Here is a 22512-nt window from a genome sequence, read left to right on the forward strand (position 1 = left end):
AAGAGTTAATATTTCTATATATTGACCCACATCTACTGTGTAACCTGACTCATAACGAACCCCTATTTCCGAAAATCTTACATCTCTCATGCTTTTATTTTTGGAGTAAACATGTAATTTCTTATGTTATATAGTTGATATTTGTATGCTCTATTCGAATTTATGATCAATTAAACGTTATGAGTTACGAGACACTCCCCCGTATATAACGTATATTTGTTATGAGTTAGGTAACACAGTAGTCTTTAATATCGTTTTGTTAGTATAACAAAAAAGTCACGTTCATACACCTCCCCAACAGTTTGACAGTACCCCCAAGATTGTTGGGGAGTTCCGACCATTTTTTTAGCAGCGTCGCAGATATGTTTGACGGAATGGAATCGTTCTTTCTCTAATAGCGTTTTTGTTTTTTAACCTGGGTTTATTCCAACCGACCACTAAATAAACAAACATTTTCGCGAGCATAAACAAACGTTTTCGGATTGTCAGTGAAACTGTGAAAAAACTCAGTGCGAACCCGTCGTCTAAAAAGTGCAACCCAGCGCGAAACTAATTCAACCTGAGTTAAAAAACAAACGTTTTAACAGCCGTTCGATTGGAACTAGTGTTAACCTAGATTGGACCTAAGCAAAAACAAAAAGGAATTAAATTCGAGAGTTTGGCGTGAACTAGCCACATCCCTGATAGCAGTGTTGGGCACCGCTAATTCGCTAACCGATACAATTTGTTCGATAATCGTGGAAATTTCGCTAATCACTAATCGCAAACTGCAAATTAACAGTTACTGTTTATTTTTGAACAGATCGCAATGACTTGCATTGTAATCTATCACTGTACAAATTATTTGTAATTTACATTTATAAAAGCCATGTAATGCTTAATTTACCTAAGATCAAAACCTATTATAATGGATAAAATGATTACAGTTTATTAATTTTTAAAATAAACAGCGGCACTTCATTTAGAATCATGGCCCAGCAGCAATTCGGCTAGTTTGAGTATAAATTATAAAGTATAACTAGCGTTTCTCGATTAGTCGGTTAGCGAATTAACGAATTAGCGGTGCCCAACACATCAGTGATACGAAAGAACGTCATTCTCATACATTTTTCTTGAAACCGTTTGAGCCGCATAAGAAAGGAACAATTCTGACTTCGGGGCTTATTTTTTACGATAAACGAAAGAGAGGACACAACACGCTGCATTCGTCATACTGCGCTGCATAAAATAAATGCGTTTTCTCGCATATTTAAATTTTGTTTCAAAATTTGTTGTCTACCTCTATTACCGCCACTATTGGAGGCGGCTTCAACTGACAGCTGTCGTGACAGGGATCTGGGCGCTATCCCTATTCGCTATGACGGCGCCGCAGTGGAGACACCTACATTAGTTTCGAGTTTGCGTGAAGCAGAATAGCGATTTGTTAAAGAGGGCAAAAGACAGAATATATCGAAAATAATTTTCACGCATTCAGCTACGGGCAGTTCGGTAGGTGGAAAAGAGGTCGTGCGGTGCCGTCATAGCGAATAGAGCATTACACGGGAGCTCCTAACCTCACTTTTTTGACAGCACTTGGTGGTTTGTTTACATGGTGCTAAAGTTTGAATTGAGTTTTCTACGTGATTTTCTATCTATGTCCGGCAGATAATGATAAAATCTCTTAGTTTTTATTTAAGAGAAAGTGCCTTACTTGCATTTTAAAGCAACTGATGCAGTAATCCTTCACAAAATTTCAAATCGAAACCGCTGGATGTGACAAAAACATGTAAACAAACCACCAAGTGGTGTCATTTGAAGGCAAAATGACGTCATCGCAAAATGATCTATATCTTAGGCCCTGTACAGAGTAAACGCAACAGCGACGCGACACGACTTCGCTCTCATGTTGCTAAATGCACAGTCCTGCTTCGGGCGAATAAGGGCTGCGCGTATAACTACAGCAAGAAATGTCTATATTGAGCTTGCTCAAAGTAAATTGATATATACCAGGTATGTGACCATCGAGGGTTGCATTAGTGTGTGTAGAAAGAAGAAGAAATAGTTCTGAAATATGGTGGAACTTGCATGAAAATTAAAACTAAATTAATTGTAATTAATGAATGCAGCTATATTATTCCAGAGAAATATTTGAACATTTACAATGAAATGTAAGGAATATATTTTTAAGTCATTTGCACTTGTAGCCTTCTTTAATTATGCGTAAAAAATTTGAGAACATGGGTGACTAACTATTTCGATGTACAATTGAAAAATGAATTAATGTTTCTAATACTTCACGATCAATACGGTATACGGTTGCTTAAATTAAAATACGTTCCGTCCAACATTTTGCTTGCATGATGCTCTTGAATATCTGCCTCTGATGTTGTTACGCAATATGCGAAACGCGCCTCCGATGTACAGAAACTATCCTCGGGAATCGGCACTATCGGCAACACTGGTAAGGTTGACTAGGATCGAGATCTGTCACGTCATAATTGTAAACAAACGAACAAAAATCATTATCGAACTGAACGGACAAAACGTTGATAAAAACTTATTTCTATATCTTAAATATTAAAGCTTATATCTAATTATACTAAACTATTGGCTAAAGTGCATACAGTAACACGTTAAAGTGATTGAACGCTTAAACTAATAGTACGGAAAAACTAAGAAAGGTAAAAGCTAACGTAATAGTATAGTTAGTATTGAACATGGAAATCTAACCTAGAGCTTAAAACTTATATCACAGATTCAATTTGCTGTATCTCAAAAGTTCGACTAGCAGAACGAGGAAGGTAAAGATTTATGCTTATAATGTAAAACTAGAATCTAAATACTAAGGCTAAATCACAGATTGAAGTATCGCTGGCGAACGGTTAAAACACAGGCTATTCACGGTTGGCTTTCTGGACGAAACGGGTTGCAAGAAGCACAAACGTGAGTTTCCTTACAAATAACGAGATACACATTACATATTTAAACTATACTAAAGCTAATTAGTTAAATACATCTGTTTCCTATAGGGAAAATTTAACCAACTAAAATAAACGGTTTGTTCAAATTTTCGGACGTCTTGCAATCCTTTGTCTCGGTTAACGAATTTTGTTTCGGGAACAAATTAAATTTTCCGTTTTTATTTCGGAATGTCAACCGGTAGCGAAGCGAGTGCTGGGAATCTTTCCCAGAAGAATGAAAGTGATTCTCCTGGCAATGAGGGGGCCAGTTGTGGTGCGTGTCGGCAGGTCGATAATAGTCGAATGGTACAATGCGACGAATGTGATGAGTGGTATCACTATGACTGTGTGAATGTGAACGATAGTATTCAGGATAAAGATTGGAGCTGTAACGGATGCGTCAGAACGTCGCTTGAGAAGGAACGAGCTTCACTGAATATACAGTTAAAGCGTCTTGAAGAGCAGCAGAAGCAGTGGCAACAAGAGCAACAAAAACGCTTGGAGCAGGATGAGGAACGGCAGCGAAAGCTTGAGCAGCAGCAGAAATTGCAGCAGCAAGGTGGGGAGCAGTTCGATCCGTTGCAGATAGCGAAGTTGCAGTTGCAGCAGCAAAGTATGCAAGCGAGAGGTGCTACAAGTAAACCCAGTGAACTCCAAAATCTGCAGAGTAGTGGATTGGGCGCGACTCCAAAGCTACGACAGCAGTCAGTAGAGGTAGGTGCGAAATGTACTGTTCCGGTACCATCGATAGAAGATCGACGAGATTCCGTGCCGTTAGCGAGTTCAACGGCAGATGGTGTTAATATCGGCAAAGGTGACAGGGCTTCCGTGGCATCGTCGAAGCAATCAAAACGTTCAGCGAAGCTCCGTGAACAGCAGATAAAAGCGTTAGAAGCAAGACAAGCGTTAGAAAAGAAACAGCTGGAAGAGCGGTTGGCGTTAGAAAAGGAAATGTTGGAAATGAGCGATTCCGATCTAGAGACTATTGGAAGTGTCGAGAAGATGGATGATTGGCTTGAACGAACAGACCAAATGGGCCGGGAATTACAAGAACCTTTGGATGAAACGCCCCTACCGGTGTACGACAAAGTTACACAAGAACCGGTAATGGTGTCGAATCATCAGAAAGTTTCTAGCAGACAATATCCAGAAGTGCCATGCCAGCCGCAGCGTCCTTTCCAGGATCAACATTCTTTCCCACCGACGGTTACGCAACCAGTTCAAAGAAGTTGCGTTCCGAGTGACGTGTACCTCGAGCATGACTTGTACGGTAGTGGATTGCCAGTGCATGTTTCTCGTTATCAACCATCGTTCGGTAACTCAGCAGGAGTAACCTTTAATTTACCACCTCTCCCACTCTACACCACAGTGTCACAACCGACAGTGATAGCACCGGCGCATCCACAGGGGAATCTTCGGTATCCGACTACGTCGAGTTCCTATGATTCCTCTCCTTTCAGTCACGGTATCCCACAACCTGGAAGGATAACATCTACGCCCCGCACGAGTGTGAGTACCTCTCAACGACCAATAGGCAACGGTTCTGTAGTTCCACCACTGAACAGTGGACATTTGGCAGCCAGGCAGACTGTAAAAGACCTGCCCAAATTTGGCGGAGATCCAGAAGATTGGCCACGGTTCATCGCAGCATATGAAAGAACAACCAGAATGTGTGCTTTCCGAAATGATGAGCTGCTCGATCGTCTAGAGAGAAGCCTGTACGATAAAGCTCTCAATAGTGTTAAAAGCCTGCTTCTGCACCCTGACAACGTTCCAGTAATAATGAACCGTTTGAAAACTCTCTTCGGGAACCCGGAGTTTATTGTTGAAACGATGGTGAATAAGGTTAAAATGATGCCACCACCGAAAGCCGAGAAACTGGAAACCATTGTAGATTTCGGCGTTGCAGTGCAGAATTTGTGTGCTACAATTCAAGTATGCCAAATGGACGAACGTTTTTATAACGTGGCGTTGCTCCAGGAACTTGTTGACAGTTTACCGCCGACATTAAAAATGAAATGGGCATTCTATCGAAAGGAAATCGGAGCAGCCACTTTACGGGAGTTCAATGCGTGGCTTGGGAACATGGTTGATGCCATAAGTCAGGTGAGCAGACCACAAGCTTACACGAAGCCTTTGAAGATGGAGAAGAAAGGTCGGAAGGAAGATGCCTTTGTACATCTGCATTCCGAACAACCGCCTGAGTTGATCAATCGCAGAGCATGTTTAGCGTGTGCAGGAGAATGCAGTAGTCTTGACAAGTGTAACAGTTTCTTAAGGATGGTACCGAATGCACGGTGGGCATTAGTGAATGAAAAGAAGATCTGTCGAAAATGCTTGACTAAACACTTTAGAACATGCGAGATAAAAGTTCCTTGTAACCAGAACGGTTGTAGTTTTTTGCACCATCGTTTACTCCACGATGATAGCAAGCACCAGGGTCGTTCATCGCCGAGTGAATTATTGGAAAATTCTTCATGTAATGCACATCACTGCCCGCCCGATGGAGTGCTTTTGAAATATGTCCGTGTTACACTACACGGGAAGAACCGATCGATCGACACGTACGCCTTCCTCGATGCTGGATCAACCTCCACGTTAATGGAGCATAGCTTGTGGGAGGAGTTGAATCTGGGTGGCGAGAGAAATCCGCTATGCATCACATGGACTGGCGGTCAAGGGAGATACGAAGGAAATTCAGTGAAATGTTCCCTCGACATATCAGGTGCCCAAAATCCAACCAAGCGTTTCTACCTTTCGAAAGTGCATACTGTACGGAAACTGGATCTTCCTTCGCAATCGATGTCTGCTACGGAGCTCACAAGATACTTCCAATATTTATCCGGTCTTCCTCTCGAATCGTACTCTAAAGTGAAACCACGCATCCTGATAGGTGTGGATAATTCCAGATTAGACTATCCATTGGACTCCAGAGAAGGGAGCTATAGTCAACCTACTGCTGTACTGACGCGATTGGGTTGGATAATCTACGGGCCATGTTCAGTTGCAAAACGATCGACGACTGTGAAGGAGAATGCGTATAGCTATCACATCTGTGAGTGTGATGCCCTTCAGTCGGCTGTCAAGAATTATTTCGCTCTGGACAGTCTTGGAATTCAACTCAATGGGAAGACATTGATGTCGAACGAGGATGAACGTGCGATTAACCTGCTGCAGTCCAATACCGTGTTGAAGGACAAGAAATACGAAACATGTCTTCTATGGCGATACGACAATGTTAGGTTGCCGGAGAGTAAGGCAATGGCTCTGAAACGTCATAACTGTCTCGACAAGCGCATGGAACGTGAGCCAGAGCTAGCTAGAGTATTTCAGGAGAAAATCTTTGACTATAAAGCTAAAGGATATATCCGTGAACTTCTAGCGCATGAGGAGGAAATGCAAAGAGAACGTTCGTGGTATCTGCCAATTTTTCCCGTGTTCAATCCCAACAAACCCGGAAAGCTTCGGATTGTGTGGGATGCCGCAGCAAAAGTAGGCGCAGTTTCGCTGAATACCTTTCTATTGAAAGGCCCGGATCTAGTTACGCCTCTTCCGCAAGTACTTCATAGGTTTCGAGAACACCGAGTGGCGGTCTCCGGTGATGTGCGCGAAATGTTTCATCAGGTCTTGATGAACCGTGATGATCAGCATTGTCTAAGGTTTTTCTGCAACGAAGGTTTCCCCGGTAAGGCTCCTACTGTATATGTTATGCAGGTGATGACGTTTGGTGCAAGCTGTTCGCCAAGCAGCGCACAATACGTTAAGAATCTAAATGCAGAACGTTTCAGAACCCAGTTTCCGGAAGCAGTGGAGGCGATCTGTAAAGGAACTTATGTAGATGACATGTTATACAGTGTCGAAACGGAAGAAGAGGCAGTTAGACTTGCTCAGAACGTACGCTTCATCTATTCTGAAGGAGGATTCGAAATCCGTGGATGGTTGTCGAACTCTAAGAAGGTTGTGGAGTCCATGGGCGAACACGGAATTGCCGCGAAAAGTCTTGACCAAAATGCGGAATTGGCGACCGAAAAGGTCTTGGGAATGTGGTGGGACACAATCAGTGACACCTTTACTTTCAGAACTCCACAACGGTGCAGGCCTGAATTATTGTCTGGACAGCAGGTTCCTACGAAGCGGGAGGTATTGCGGATTCTCATGTCAGTTTATGACCCGCTAGGACTCCTCGCTAATGTACTGATGTACTTAAAAGTTCTACTTCAAGAGATCTGGCGAATGAAAATAGGCTGGGATGAGCCAATATCCGATGAACTATTTGCCAAATGGAAAGCGTGGATTAATGTACTGAACATGGTTGAGTCAGTAGCTGTCCCTCGATGCTATCGTACGACGACTTCCTCGTCCCTGAAAACCAACGAAGTTCAGCTCCATATTTTCGTTGATGCGAGTGAGGATGGGTATGCAGCGGTCGCATACTTTCGATATGAAGAAGGAGGCGTTATTGAGTGTGCATTCGTAACGGCCAAAACCCGTGTTGCTCCCCTGAAATACGTTTCGGTTCCACGACTAGAGCTTCAAGCGGCAGTGATTGGCACTCGTTTGGCAAGTTACATTGAAGAATCGCATCGAGTTTCAGTGCGAAAACGGTTCTTCTGGACTGACTCGAGGGATGTACTGTGCTGGCTACGGTCAGATCATAGAAGATACAGCAAATTTGTCGCGCCGAAGGTTGGCGAAATCCTGGAGAAGACCGAGTTAACGGAGTGGTTTTGGGTACCAACCAAGTTGAATGTAGCTGATGAAGGAACGAAGTGGCAGAAGACTCCTGATCTCTCGCCATTAAGTCGGTGGTTTAGAGGACCTGATTTCTTGCGGCAGCAGCGAAGTGCATGGCCAGCCCAGCCATTGGATCATGGTTCAACCACTAACGAGATGAAGCTATCAATAAACGTACACGTTGCCCGTGATACTCTCATCGATTTTTCTAAATTCTCTAAGTGGCGGAAGCTCGTTCGGACCATTGCCTGGGTGCTGCGGTTTCCGAGAAATATTAGAGCTAAACATCAGCACAGCCAACCTACCATCGGTATCCTCCAGCAGATGGAGCTCTTCGAAGCAGAGAACTTTATTTATCGACAAGCGCAGTTGGAGGAATTCAGCGAAGAAATGTCGTTACTGCACTCTGGAGCATCAATTCCAAAAGATAGCTCGATTTACAAACTGTCGCCCTTCCTGGATGAGAACGGTGTACTGCGTATGAGTGGAAGAACAATTGGTTGCGAATTCATTGAACCAACTAATGCTCATACGATCCTGCTGCCAAGGAAGCATCCGGTTACTACTTGCGTCGTTAAATCGGTTCACGAACAGTACCATCATCTCAACCACGAAACCGTAGTTAACGAGTTACGACAAAAATATCGCATCCCGAGGCTTCGTAGTGTTTGCTACAAAATCCGGCAAGACTGTCAGGCTTGTAAGAATGCTAGAGCTAGTCCGCAACCCCCCCTAATGGCAGATCTTCCGCCAGCAAGGCTCGCTGGATACACCAGACCCTTTGCCTATGTCGGGATCGACTACTTCGGCCCGATCCAAGTAGTTGTTGGTAGACGCACAGAGAAGAGATGGGGAGTACTCTTTACCTGCTTGGTGGTGCGCGCCATTCACATCGAAATCGTACATTCGCTCAACACAAGCTCGTGTATTTTGGCGCTGCAAAATTTCATAGCCAGGAGAGGAACTCCGATAGAAGTATTCAGCGACCGTGGAACGAATTTCGTTGGAGCGGAACGTGAGCTGCGTGATGCATTGCGTTCCATAGACCACAGTAAACTCATGGAAGAGATTGTGACCCCAGACACTAAATGGACTTTCTTGCCTCCAAGCAGTCCCCACATGGGTGGAAGCTGGGAGAGATTGGTCAAATCGGTAAAGAAGATATTGTACCAGATAAAACTTCCCAGGCTACCCACAGACGAAGTACTCAGGAACAAATTGCTAGAGATTGAGAAGACCATCAACTCACGCCCCCTCACGTACATACCTGTCGAAGATGGCGAGAAAGAAGCACTAACGCCCAATCATTTTTTGTTGGGATCATCCAGCAGTTCCAAACCTCTTGTGCCGTACAACGACAGCCTCGCTACGCTAACCAATAGCTGGAGAACTTCGCAGATCTACGCCAACCTCTTTTGGAAAAGATGGCTGCAGGAGTACTTGCCATCGATAAGTCGGCGCACAAAGTGGCATTACCCGGTAAAGCCAATCCAGATTGGCGACGTAGTGATAATCACAGATCCGGATCTACCAAGGAACTCATGGCCCAAGGGACGAGTTGTAGATGTCAAACGCGGTAAAGACGGTCAAGTACGTAGCGCTACAGTGAAAACTGCAGTCAATGTGTACGAACGACCTGCGGTAAAGCTGGCAGTTTTGGACGTCGGCGCAACACTTAGTAAGCAGGACCCAGGACCCTGCGTACTGGGGGGGAATGTTACGCAATATGCGAAACGCGCCTCCGATGTACAGAAACTATCCTCGGGAATCGGCACTATCGGCAACACTGGTAAGGTTGACTAGGATCGAGATCTGTCACGTCATAATTGTAAACAAACGAACAAAAATCATTATCGAACTGAACGGACAAAACGTTGATAAAAACTTATTTCTATATCTTAAATATTAAAGCTTATATCTAATTATACTAAACTATTGGCTAAAGTGCATACAGTAACACGTTAAAGTGATTGAACGCTTAAACTAATAGTACGGAAAAACTAAGAAAGGTAAAAGCTAACGTAATAGTATAGTTAGTATTGAACATGGAAATCTAACCTAGAGCTTAAAACTTATATCACAGATTCAATTTGCTGTATCTCAAAAGTTCGACTAGCAGAACGAGGAAGGTAAAGATTTATGCTTATAATGTAAAACTAGAATCTAAATACTAAGGCTAAATCACAGATTGAAGTATCGCTGGCGAACGGTTAAAACACAGGCTATTCACGGTTGGCTTTCTGGACGAAACGGGTTGCAAGAAGCACAAACGTGAGTTTCCTTACAAATAACGAGATACACATTACATATTTAAACTATACTAAAGCTAATTAGTTAAATACATCTGTTTCCTATAGGGAAAATTTAACCAACTAAAATAAACGGTTTGTTCAAATTTTCGGACGTCTTGCAATCCTTTGTCTCGGTTAACGAATTTTGTTTCGGGAACAGATGTCTTCTTTTAAAAAATAGTTTTATTCGAATAGATGCTTGTGCTACTGCTTGAAAATCCTTAAGTTGAAGTCACTATTCCAAGATGATACCTTTTTATCATAAATTTGCCCGCTCACGTTGTTTGATATATATGCTCTTGTCTCAACACTACGTAGAAAACCATAAAAAGCAATCTTAGATTGCTACAAAACAGTCTTAGATGATAATTAACACTTTAAAAGCTTACCAGAAATCAGACGAAAAATATCGCGGGCGGATTACAATGTTGCTCATGCTGCTTATTGAACAACCCAAGGAACAAAACGGCAGCACCTAAACAAGCAGGTGTGGAATAAGAGTTGTGTGGTAGCATTCGGTGCTGAACAAGCGAATTTGCTGAATTGTCTGTTGTTTAAACGTCATACCCTACATTTTTTCTAGCTTCTAATCAACATCTATACATTGTTATATAAGTGCGGAATAACAGTCGAATAAACATGCAAACGTATCGGCAGTACGGCTAAGAGCAGGTGTGGAATAATGGTCGCTTAAAAGCTACCATGAAAATGCATGTCGAATAGACGTTGTGCAAACGTGTCAGTCAAGAACAATTGTGGAGTAAAAGTGGAATAAGAGTGGAATGAGCATTGCGCAAACGTATCAACAGCATTACGAAGATCAAGTGTGGAATAATAGTGGAATAAGTGTGGAATGAGCGTTGCGCAAACGTATCAGCAGCATTGCTGAGAGCAAGTGCAGAATAGAAGTGGAATAACAGTGGAATAAATGTTGTACAAACGAATTTGCAGAATTGCTGAGAGCAAGTGTGGAATAACAGTGGAATAAATGTTGCGCAGCATTGCTGCGAGAAAGTGTGGAATAAAAGTGGAATAAGTGTGGAATGAGCGTTGCGCAAACGTATCAGCAGCATTGCTAAGAGGAGTTGTGGAATATGTGTCGAATAATCGTCGTACAAACATATCAGTAGCACCAACAAGAGCAGGTGTGGAATAAAAGGTGCTTGATGGCAGCCAACAACACCAATAGCTTGAATGACACTTTATATTTTACACTTTATAATTTATGCTTTAAACACTTTATTTTTTTGATACAGCCGCCGCAAATCTTTGCTGGTCGTGGAAATCCTTTCATGTGTTGTTGCCTGTACGGTGTGTATCTCTTCCCTCGGCGTGTCGTTATCCCTCGTCGTACCGATAAATTAAATAAACTTATATCCTAAGACAGCTGGCTGCTTGACGGTTTGCGAGTTACTCATAATCGATTTGCACAGCGAGATGAATTCCGTCGGGCTAAAACCGCCAGAATTGTTATGATCGGGTGGCATAGTGGCGATGACCAACTTCCGCTGCCGGTGCGCGAAAACACCACTGCTTCTCGTGCCATCCGCTGCTCTTTTTTGTTTTTTGGACGAAAAAAACTAAATCAGAGCCGATGACAAATAGATGTGCACAGACAGCGAGCGACTTAAAGCAGCAATAAGCTCTGGACTATCTGCGTAAACTAATGACGGGATGACAAAAGTACAAAAGTGACAAAAGTACTCTGCGGTACTAGCACGAATCACTCCTGCTGTTAACTAATCACTGCTGCTGTTAATCACATCACTGCTAACTAAATGAACAATCACTAGCCGAACATTCTGGATTCCAATGAATTTTATTAAGTACCACCGCTCACCGTCGTCAATATTCAAAAGAAAAAAGTCTTCTGCGTTGTGACTGTGTTATGTTGCTGGTGGTACAAGCGAAATGCTTTATTTTATTATAAATAGTTTATTAAATGTTTAACATGTGCGGAATAAATACTTCTAAAGTAATCTTGTACAGCAGATGCCAAACATGATTTAAGAAACTACTCTTCAGCGCTTAAATACATTTTAACCAATTTTTGTTCCACGCTTGACAAACTTAAGCTGGTAAATCTACATCGGCTAAAAACTCGGCGCCTGTCATATGTCAGATTATCTCAGATGTGTTCGTTGACGGCTTCCGACCGACAGGATGTAAGTTCGAACCCATGTGAATTAAAAAAGTATATGGCAGGCTTGATGAATTTCGAGTCAACCAATGATTTCCTACTAAGTCTCTTATTATAAATTATAATATAGGCATACAAAAATGGCCATGAAAATAACGAAACCCACAAAATAAAATAAAAATACTTCCTGCATATTTTTTTTCTTTTTGCTTGTCTAAATGTTGAACTGCTGTGGAATAAACGTAGCTTAAGTATCATCAGCAGAAGTTTAATAAACATATATACACGTACTGAATAAACGTTTTACTATACGTTGCATAACAGTCATACAAACGCATCTTCCACGCCCATATTCAGCACTGTGCTGTTTAAATTCTCCAAAACCAACTGTATAAGCATTGAACAGAGGTGTTTAGACATACTTGAAAAGCAGCTATACAGCATGTGCTGAATAAAAGCTGTCGGTTAAACGTTTAATAAGCAAAAATTGTTCCTTGGGAATCATGTCCGAGCATTTTAAAGAATTTCTTTTTTGTTTTACTACTTGTAGGAAAGCGATATAAGGACATTTCTTTGAGATATCTTGATACCGCTTTGACGAAAAAATTTCCGCTTGCAATTTGGAATGTTGTACTTCATTGTATTCATGAAAATACATACTAGAAATAATGTTCTAAGCATAAACATAAAAGCTGTAAGAAAAAAAAGACAAATCTTGCGTATCCAACGATTTTTTTTAAAAAATTAACTAATTTTCCATACAAAATGCTCGAACTCTCAGAACTAGTGTAGATGTGTTAGTGCAAAGTGTATATGACAGCTCGCATTGTCATATACCTGGTATATATCAATTTACTTTGGAGCTTGCTGACGTTTACCGCACGCACACATCGACGGGCGATTTGTTGTTGCTGTTGTTAGATTTTACATTGATTTTACACGTTTTTTTTTGTTTTCCCCCAGTTATACCCCGGTAAAAAGCATACGTTTGAGTGAAAAACGATAAGTTTTTGTAACCCTTAGCAAGCTCTATAGAGCTTGTTAAGCCCAGTGCAAAAGGCTACAAAAACTTATCGTTTTTCATTCAAACGTATGTTTTTTACCGGGGTATAACTGGGGGAAAACAAAAACAAACGTGTAAAATCTAACAACAGCAACAACAAATCGCGCGCCGATGTGTGCGTGCGGCAAACGTCAGCAAGCTCAATGTTTATTCATTTGACAGTACCGTCTCAGCCGAGCAAAATTTGACAAAGTTATGCATGAAACATTTGTAGAACTAGTTATCATCTTCAATTTCAATTTTTAAACTTTATTCAGCAAAATTGTAAATAATAACTGGTTCTTCAAATGTCCCATATATAACTTTGTCAAATTTTGCTCGACTGAGACGGTACTGTCAAATGAATCAACATTGAGTCAAAGTGAACGTATACAAGAGCCCTGTTGGGTAAATAAATTTTGGGTCAACATTTGGCACGTCCTGCCATGCCATGTCATGCCCCCCAGTCAGCGTTGTCAACCGGTTTTTACGAAAATCTGGAAAACGAGAAAAAAAGTGTCTGAAAAAGTCTGGCTGCCATTTGCTCCAATGGAAGACAATGTTTGGAAAACGTCTTTTTTTGTCTGATTAGGCATCAAAAAGTCTGGAAAATCCAGACAAATCTGGAAGGTTGGCAACGCTGCCCCCAGTTGTAGTCAACTGTGGCCTGTGGGTGAATTCAAAATGTCATATACGATTGTTAACGATGTTGGTGATGGCATTAGTTATGTTTACATTCAAGTGCGCAAGAGTGGAGCCACCGAGGAAATTACAAAAGTATAGTCTCGTTTGTTTTCCCATTTTCCAGCAGCCAACATAGAATAGAGTATATTCAGAGTTTTTCTTAATGACGGTCTGACTGTGCTAGGGTTATGGTAAGTATCAAACGTCCTTTTTCATCGGTATTTGTGAGAGATGCTCAGTAAAGGTTTGCCAGCGTGAAGAAGGATGCGAAAAAATTATCACATAATTTTATGTTTTTGTGATGGCAGCGCAAAAAAACATATTTCGCTAAATTTGTAATCAGTTTGGCGTTCGTTGAATGCACTAGCTTTGCAGTGATCATAGTTTTTAAACAGTTCTTCCGTTGTAGATCTGAATTTTCGTGCTAGACGTAATCAAATTTTCCTGCTTTTACTAGTGCAAGTTAAACCGTATTGCGTGTATCCTTGATGCTGACAAGAAACCATGGGAATATGTATTAAGAATAGATCAGGCTAATTTCGTGCATTTTTGGCGTTTTTTCTATGAATGGTGGAAGCAGTATTAGGATTATATCAACCGATAAATTATGATGGAAGATCCATTTTTCGTAGTAAAAGAGTGAGTTTTCTGTTAATATCAATGAAAATTTATTATTCAAGTAAGTTTATTAGTGTCACTAGCTGGGTTTCACCAGTCAACTTGAAGCGGCATAAACAGACGGGTCTTATAAATCTAGTTACAAGTCTATCATACAGTAAAAATTTTCAGCAATATTGCATCCAGAATCAATATTGTGAAACGTATGGAGCGATGCAATTGTCAAACAGGAGGAAAAATGCTAATATGTACCTATATTCATAATGTATGTACATACTTGTTTTGGCTGCAAATTTAAATTTTCCCACAAATTATAAAATATGTTCCTTCTAATTTCTAATCTAATTCTGAATTGAACTAGATATCAGTTTAACGAATTTAGGTTATTTTAACATCAAAAGCAACAAAAATCTTAATGAAGCTTACACTTTCTGGTGTATGTCATCTACATACCTTGCCATATCCACAGTAATTGTTGAAAGAAGATGATCGATAATCCATTCCAAATATAATTGTTATTCAAATGGTGCTGCAGTAACCGCAGTAATGAAATGAGTCAAATTTGGTATTCTACTGCTCTGAAAACGTAATAATTACAAGTTTTCCTATCATTTTTATTAATGTGTAGGTACTTGGCATGCTCAATATTAAGATTAGCTCATTGAAAAATGTCAAGCATATTACTTTATTTATGTTGTCATTGGGTAGTGATATCAAAAACGTTATCTCTATTAAGTTTTTTTTTTGAAAAGCTGAACGTTTTTTACATAACGTAGCGTACGGGAAGGTATTTTAAGCCTATTAAACGATTGCTTCTATTTCTGCAGTCTAGGTTTGGTTCTAGTGGAAGAACAGGTGGGTTTGATGTTCTTTTAACAAAAAACTGATTACTTACATTCTTAAGAAAATAGTTATAACATATTAAAGTTGTATATCGGCAAAGTATTTATTTAGCGAAAGAGAAGGAAAATAGGCTGAATTTAGCATACTGAAAATATCCTGCGCTACCCTATATTTAAAATCAGAGACCCATAATTTTGTACAGCCACTTCTGTTCTTGCAAAAGAAATTCTCATATGTAGTGCAAGCAATAAAACGTTCTCTTCGTTTGAACGTTTCTATACTCTTCTTGGTAGCTTTATCCCCACCCCGCCTGTTGTTACCAAACCACTTGGATCTGTTATCTTTTCGGTAATCCCTATAGAGTGACAAAACCTTTTTTGCTTATTTGAACTTCCACCTTGCCAATGGCCACCCTATCCCCGTTCTTTTTAGATTTCACTCTTATCTCTTACCCATTTGTACATACAACAATTCACATATGTAAGACAAATACGCCCTTTTCCCATATTCGGACCTCCTCTTCATGTTGGGGACTAACTCCTCTTCAACCATCCCATTCTGATTTCCTCATATCAAGGATCATTTATGCCAAGTTTTATGAAGAACCGTCCAAACGTTGCGGAGTATGGCAGTGTGTATAAACATGCATTCACTTTTATACATATGTATATTTATTTAAATTGGACCTTGCCAGTTTCTTTTCGCGTTTCCAGCCACTTTCACATCTCTTCGTTTTGGAAATTCCTATGATACTGTTTCTGTTTCTGTTTGCAGCACGAGGTGGGGCAGTTAGAGCCAAGTCTGTCCAGGGCTGAGATAAGGTGGTTGTGATAATGATAAAAGAATCCGTGCGGATAACACTAGCGCCATAATGCGTTGGTGATTATGGATTAATGAGGAGGAAGAAGAGTGACAGAACTTGGCTCGTTATAATTGTGTACTTGGTGAATATTGAATAAGATGACTTGTACTTATCTTGTTTTCTCCTTCCTTTGTTTGTTTGCTCGTCTTGTTCGTACGTCTCTTATCTTAGTTTGCTCTTATTCACGGCTCCATGCCGTCCTCTCCATCGTTGTCACCAGTGTAGTCGTCTGTGGCTGATCTCTTGCCGCCCCTCACGACAACATTATTGTGACCGTGAGAAGAAGCGATAGAGATCAGGCAGAGAAAAAAAAAGAAAAGAAAAGAAAAGAGAAAGTTTTTAGTCAACATGTTGATTGCAATTTTCAGGTTAGTAATAACACGAGAATTCTATGTCTGTCCATCACCTATGCTACTACCGACTAACTACTCGCTAGGATGGACACTACTCATCTCTCCAACTACCCATGTCATCACGATTGACCCAGCGCTGTTCAATCACCTATGCTCATTAAAAGCCGCAGCCACTTCTTTATCTACCATCTTTGCAGTATTGTAGCTGTTGGCGTAAATTTTCAAATATTTTGTGCGGAATATTATTCAAGAGCAATATTATCGCTCAGAACTATCAAAAAGCCACTTGAACTTCCGAAAAATAGAGCAGATGCGATATAATGGGGACTGGTACTCGCTCGTATTATTCCCGGTGGCAATAATTGCGTATTTGTAGCGGTAGTCAACCGATTTGTCGGTATGCTCTTCAGACCGTGGTCAAATTGAAGCAATTCTGTAACTAAGAAAGGATGAGGTGGATCATGTAGAACTTCACTTGGAGATATGTATATATGCCGTGTTAAGTTTTAAGTGCAAGCTGTCGCTAAAGCAAGACTTAATAAGATGTTAACGAAGTTGATAATTCTGTGAGGATGGTATTGAATCGAAAAAATCCTCGTACCATGGCCATATATTATGTACTACGACCATATTTTAGGAAGTGGGAATGATAGTATATTGAGCACAGCCCTTCACTATCGCTTGAATCAGCCAGAGAATCGAATACCTGTTTTTACTTGAAGAGCTATACTCTAAAAAGATTTAGTTAGAAATGGAATTCCAGTTGAAGTCTGCCAGGATTGGGCAATGAACAGAACAAAATATATATATCGAGGCTATAAAGCTTTTCGAGAGATCCACTAAGTCCGACCGCGACGACAGCAGCAGGAATGGAGAGGAGCAGACCGCCGGTGAGTTGCCACCGTCCGACTTGATGCACTCTCCGACAGGCTCATCAGCATTAGGAGGGCCCTTGGGAGACAAACAGCGTCATTCATGATCATTTTATGTTGTTAGTTGCATACCGTTATCAGCATCTTTGGCTCGAGCAGCACGTTCCTCACAATCATGTGGAAACATAGCTGCATACCGTTAACGCGGTTAGTCACAAGACATGCAAATCATTCTAATAAAGGAGGGAAATAAGAAAATAATAATTATAATTAATTACATCCAAAACAATACAATAGAGGTGACAGTAACAGCAACGATAGCAATATTAGTAATAATAGTAATAACATAGGAAACTGACACAGGAAACACAGCTACTGACTATAACTTCCTGCCTATTAATAATTGTAATTTGGCAGCATAGGTATAAGAAGAATTTCCGACTCATCATAGAACACTCAAACATATATTCATTCGTACTTATACACCCATGCACACTCATACATGCATACACAAGTATACATGTACGTGTGTGTGTATTTTTCAGTGCTGTGCTGTCCATAATCGCATAACAGCCACAAATTCTATGGCAATCTCATAGAAAATGTCTCGATTACGCAAATAAAGACATCACATCATTTTTGAACACCCGTTCGTTCTAACTAGCGATAAATTTTAATTTTCATGAGTAAGTCAAAATCTCATGAATGGTGGGTAGGATTTGGTTTCAGTTTTCTAGAGAAATTTATGCGCATACCAGCAATTCATCTAGGGAACTGAGTAAGCCCTCCCGGTGCTTCGGCCCAAACGGATTGAATTTAAAATCAAATCCGTTCGATTTCGCTCCATTCCGCTTTACGAGCCACATGCTACACATAAAACTAAATTATGCAATACTATACTACATACTACACATATATCAAACTTAAACTGTATTACATTCTACATGCGGAATTAAGTTTAGGAGTCTGCCGAAGTGCGCGACAAACCACCTACCCATGGGAGGGCGTTTTGGAAATTCCTATGATACAACAACAAAAGTTTTCATTTTGACGTCCCTGCCCCCTTACCAGCTATTTTTTTTATTCAGTTTGTTTATTTATACGGCTTACCAGCTAATCCTCCTTCTTCTCCTGGTTAGCTGCTACCTTTAATCCAGCAGCCGTCTGCCGATTCTATTATGTCAAAGAACATGTGTGCCGCGTTTGATTAAGAATTGTCCAGGTGTTCTCGATTTATGGTGAAACATATATTCACATACTTACATTCATTCCTTCTAATCAGCAGACCTTTTACAGCAGTTAGTTTCCCCCTTTTGTTCCCCCTTTTGTAAATACCTATAATATAGCACCAAGCACCACTCCCTTTCCAAATGCAAATGCTATCGGTTCAAATGCAACAGAAACGCAAAGCATTTTAGTGATTTGGACCTTCTCCCATTGTTGGAGACCACACTCTCTTTGTCAATCCAATGCTGATTCCCTTATGTCAAGGAACATGTGTGCCAAGTGTGGTGGAGAACGGTCAAGGCGTTCGGGAGTTATGACGGAACATACATACAAATATACTCACGTTCGTTTTTATAATAAAGGAACCGAATATTTCCGGTAAAGAAACAAATATTTTTGGTTAGTGTTTGCCAAAAATATCCATTTCATTGTACCTAAAAACAAACCATGCGGATGCGGATCTCGCTCAGTTTTAGGCAGCTAGCTTTTCTAGCAAGTTGCTTTGCTGGGCAAGGATCATTGCTATAAATATAAATCTTTATCTTTTCCTATTTTCCTTTTCTGTAACAATAAAATTGCAGGCAGCACGCTGATGGACTAAAGCTCTTATTTGGGGTTTGGTACACATGTTCACTCTTTGCCAGTCTCTGCAGTCAGTCCTCATATGGTTATGTTATGGTATTGATCGGTTCGAATTATATCTTAGGGATCTCCTAGCTTAGAAAAATGCAGCGGACTACGAACCTAATAAGTAGTATGCTTCATAAGGAGCAGAGTGTTTGCTATCATCTAATTTTCCGATTTTTTCCTTTCATGGCTTGTCCTACCGTTAGGATTAGGACACTATTCACAACTTTAAACATTATTTCGTAACGGTCCAACAAGTGATACCTACAATAAAATATTCACAGCACGTGTAAACGCATAATATATAAATACAATTTTCAATAACATTGATTTTATTTAAATTCGTTATGTTTTAAGCATCCCCGGTACCTAGCTGCTTGATTGATTAATACCGTACGTTTTAACTTTATTATTCAGCGAAGTATTCAAGGCACTTAACAAGACACGTGGATTATATCTCCGGTGGCGCGAACTCAATGATGCACAGTCGAGTGATACCACAGCAGAGGCTGATTGGACCACTACTGAACTAAAAAACTCATTGAGAAGTATTGAATGGGACTTGGAAGACCTAGAAGACACAATAAATATCCTTTAACAAGAGAAAGAGCATCATATTATATACATGTATAATTTTTACATTGCTGTTTAATGATGTGCACGATTTTTGTTATTTTTTCGGATTTATCATTTTTGTTAGTTCTAATTCTAATTCAATTATTTGCAAATCATGAGTTAGAAATGCATCTTTCAATCTCATCTTAGTTCTATTTCTGTGCTTCATTTTGTTTCAAGTATTGTAATAACTTTTCTTAACCATGAATACGCATTGTAGAGAAGAATCCTAATAAATTTAAAATTGACAACAAGGAGCTGTCTAGCAGACGGCATTTCATCGACGCAACTCGTAATGAGGTCAAATCGATGAAAGATCGCATGAGTATCAACCGTAACCGCGACCGGGACATTACTGCGAGGCAACCTTTACTGGATAATAGCACTAACGGTTCACCGAATAATCAAGTTAATAAAAATTTTATCAACAACAATTGCATTATTGGTACAGGCAGTAACGGGACGCACATTGGCAGTGGCATAGGCTGCCATTTAAACAATAACAACCTTAACTTAACTGGTACCGGGAAACAACTAATTAGTTCTGCTGGAGCAGCAATGGCCGCATCACGACATAGTGGGGCCAAGTATTCTAAATTGGAAAACAATTTGGACGACAGCCCAACACATTATGCTCCATCCTCGTCCGCAGTATTGGACAGCGGATCGAGTCGGTTTCTCGAAGATACGCTCGTTACACAGCAGAGAATATTGGCCACACAGGATGAACAGCTAGACGTGATAAGTGATTCGATTGGCACGTTGAAAACAGTATCCCGTCAGATTGGAATCGAACTAGATGAACAGGCAGTGTAAGTAAAATCAGTTATAGGATACATATAGTTAGTCTACATCATGTAAAATGTTGACATCATGTAAGATTGTTCTGATTATTATTACACGTTTTATTTGCTGCTTTCAGGATGTTGGATGAATTTGGAAACGAGCTTGAACAAACTGAGTCAAAATTAGATTCCACTATGAAGAAAATGGCCAAAGTACTGCACATGACAAACGGTGAGTTTCTCTTCCGAATTCTTTAACTTTTATCGTGTAACTCAAGATTAATTTTGAAAAAAATGTAACTCGAAAACTATTGATTGTTTCGAAATGGTGTCTAAGAAGAGGTTGTGGACAATTAATTAAACTTTATAAAGAAATATACCTACACTGATTTTTTTTTATCAAAACACAGATTAGAAAATAATTGAAATTAAAATTCTGAGTCTTATCCACCGTGCATTTTTTTTTTTTCGAAAAATACTCAAAGAAATAAAAAACTAATAATTACTCCCTTTCATATTTTAGCCATGATTCTCTCTCTCTCTAGCATGTTTACATGGTTAAATTCCGGATAACTATATTTTTCTAAAGTTTGATTGATTGTCTACAACTTCTTTTTAGACACAATTCCGCTGCAAACAATAGGTAGGTACCTAGTTTTCGACTTATGATTTATCGAAAATTTCATGTGCGAAAAAATTATCTTTGACTCTTGTGAAACAAGACTGGTTTCTTTCATTGAACATTTGTTAAAAGTGACATTCAACTCGGATCACGTTCAATCGTTTACTAATTTCACCGGGAAATCAGCTTCAGCTAGGATGTGATATGTTGTTTTTCGGTGTTTCATTACAGACCGTCGCCAATGGATGGCAATAGTAGTCCTCTCAATCGCACTGGTTGTTGTGATAATATTCTACATTATTCTTTAGATTGGTATGATCAAATATGCACGACTTTCGAGTTCTTAGAAAAAATCCAAACAAAAAAGTAAAATATAATTATAGAAAAGATGCAGCAAAAAAGAATTATTTTTCATAACTAATAGACACATCCAAAGGCTAATGTTATATGCATTGATTTCTAGCTTTCAAATGAATAGTTTTGTTGTAATACTGTAAAAAAATGAGTTTAGGATTTGCGTAAAGGGCTGCGAAAGTAACAAGTGTGTACGGCCATCCATTTCTGGATTCATGCCTTGTTTCAGGTTCGAAATATTACACCCCTTGCGTTGTGTAAATGGATATTGCAAGCAATGTAAATTATCGCATGGTTTGTAGCGTAGAAGTTCTTAGTCAGTAAATCACCAGAACATAAGAAAGCCGAATGTACATATACGATGAATGTAGTAAGTTTATGTAGGTCACATACATATGTATGGTTAAAATGTTCGACGGTAACATTCACAATAGAATTTTAATTTGATTATCAGCGATAAACCTAATGTGGGCACTGTGAAATTCCTGTAAACAGCATTTGAATTTACATATTTAGATTTCCACTGAAAGGGATAACCGTTTCAAATTTTAGTCTGGTTTTTGGATCGTGTGCTCTTTTTAATACCTACTTACTGATCCATCCAGTGATCAAACTATACCTATTCCATAACTAGTCTGACAAAGATTTATTCTTAGATTATTTTTCGTTTTTTTTTTGTTACCTATATTATATTTAGCTTAAGGTCAGTCAAAGGAGGAAAAAAGTTAAGTGAAATAACCTGTATTAATTCAATCTTAACCACATTTGAAAATAGAATTATCAAAGTAAACAGAGATCGAATTTTAGTATTTACTTTCCTTGAAATTTAAAGACTAAAAAATATAGAATACACGCAGTGGAATTCCTTAAACATTGAACGTATCATTGACCAACAGTTTTGAAG

The 22512-nt window shown here is 39.7% G+C and overlaps 2 protein-coding genes across 5 annotated transcripts; both read left to right on the plus strand.

The window, feature by feature from the left end:
* The first annotated feature begins 3128 nt into the window (after nucleotides 1-3128).
* LOC128736279 (uncharacterized) lies at nucleotides 3129-9476 on the plus strand. The gene has a single exon (XM_053830752.1). It carries the CDS (start codon nucleotides 3129-3131, stop codon nucleotides 9474-9476), a length of 6348 nt encoding a protein of 2115 aa, XP_053686727.1.
* Nucleotides 9477-13996: 4520 nt separating this feature from the next.
* Nucleotides 13997-22462, plus strand: LOC128734175 (syntaxin-10). 4 transcript variants are annotated; one of them, XM_053828223.1, is made up of 7 exons: nucleotides 14103-14179; nucleotides 14240-14469; nucleotides 19650-19819; nucleotides 20059-20238; nucleotides 20299-20659; nucleotides 20770-20864; nucleotides 21486-22462. In XM_053828223.1, the coding sequence occupies exons 2-7, from the start codon at nucleotides 14438-14440 to the stop codon at nucleotides 21560-21562; spliced, it is 915 nt and encodes a 304-aa protein (XP_053684198.1). In that variant the 5' UTR covers nucleotides 14103-14179; nucleotides 14240-14437; the 3' UTR covers nucleotides 21563-22462. The 4 variants fall into 4 exon arrangements, with proteins under 4 accessions (XP_053684196.1, XP_053684198.1, XP_053684195.1 ...); XM_053828221.1 differs by lacking the exon at nucleotides 14103-14179 and adding an exon at nucleotides 13997-14021 and having other exon boundaries at nucleotides 20059-20659; XM_053828220.1 differs by having other exon boundaries at nucleotides 20059-20659.
* The last annotated feature ends 50 nt before the right edge of the window (nucleotides 22463-22512 follow it).

Source organism: Sabethes cyaneus, chromosome 2, assembly GCF_943734655.1.
Source record: "Sabethes cyaneus chromosome 2, idSabCyanKW18_F2, whole genome shotgun sequence".
NCBI classification, from domain to species: Eukaryota; Metazoa; Arthropoda; class Insecta; order Diptera; family Culicidae; genus Sabethes; species Sabethes cyaneus.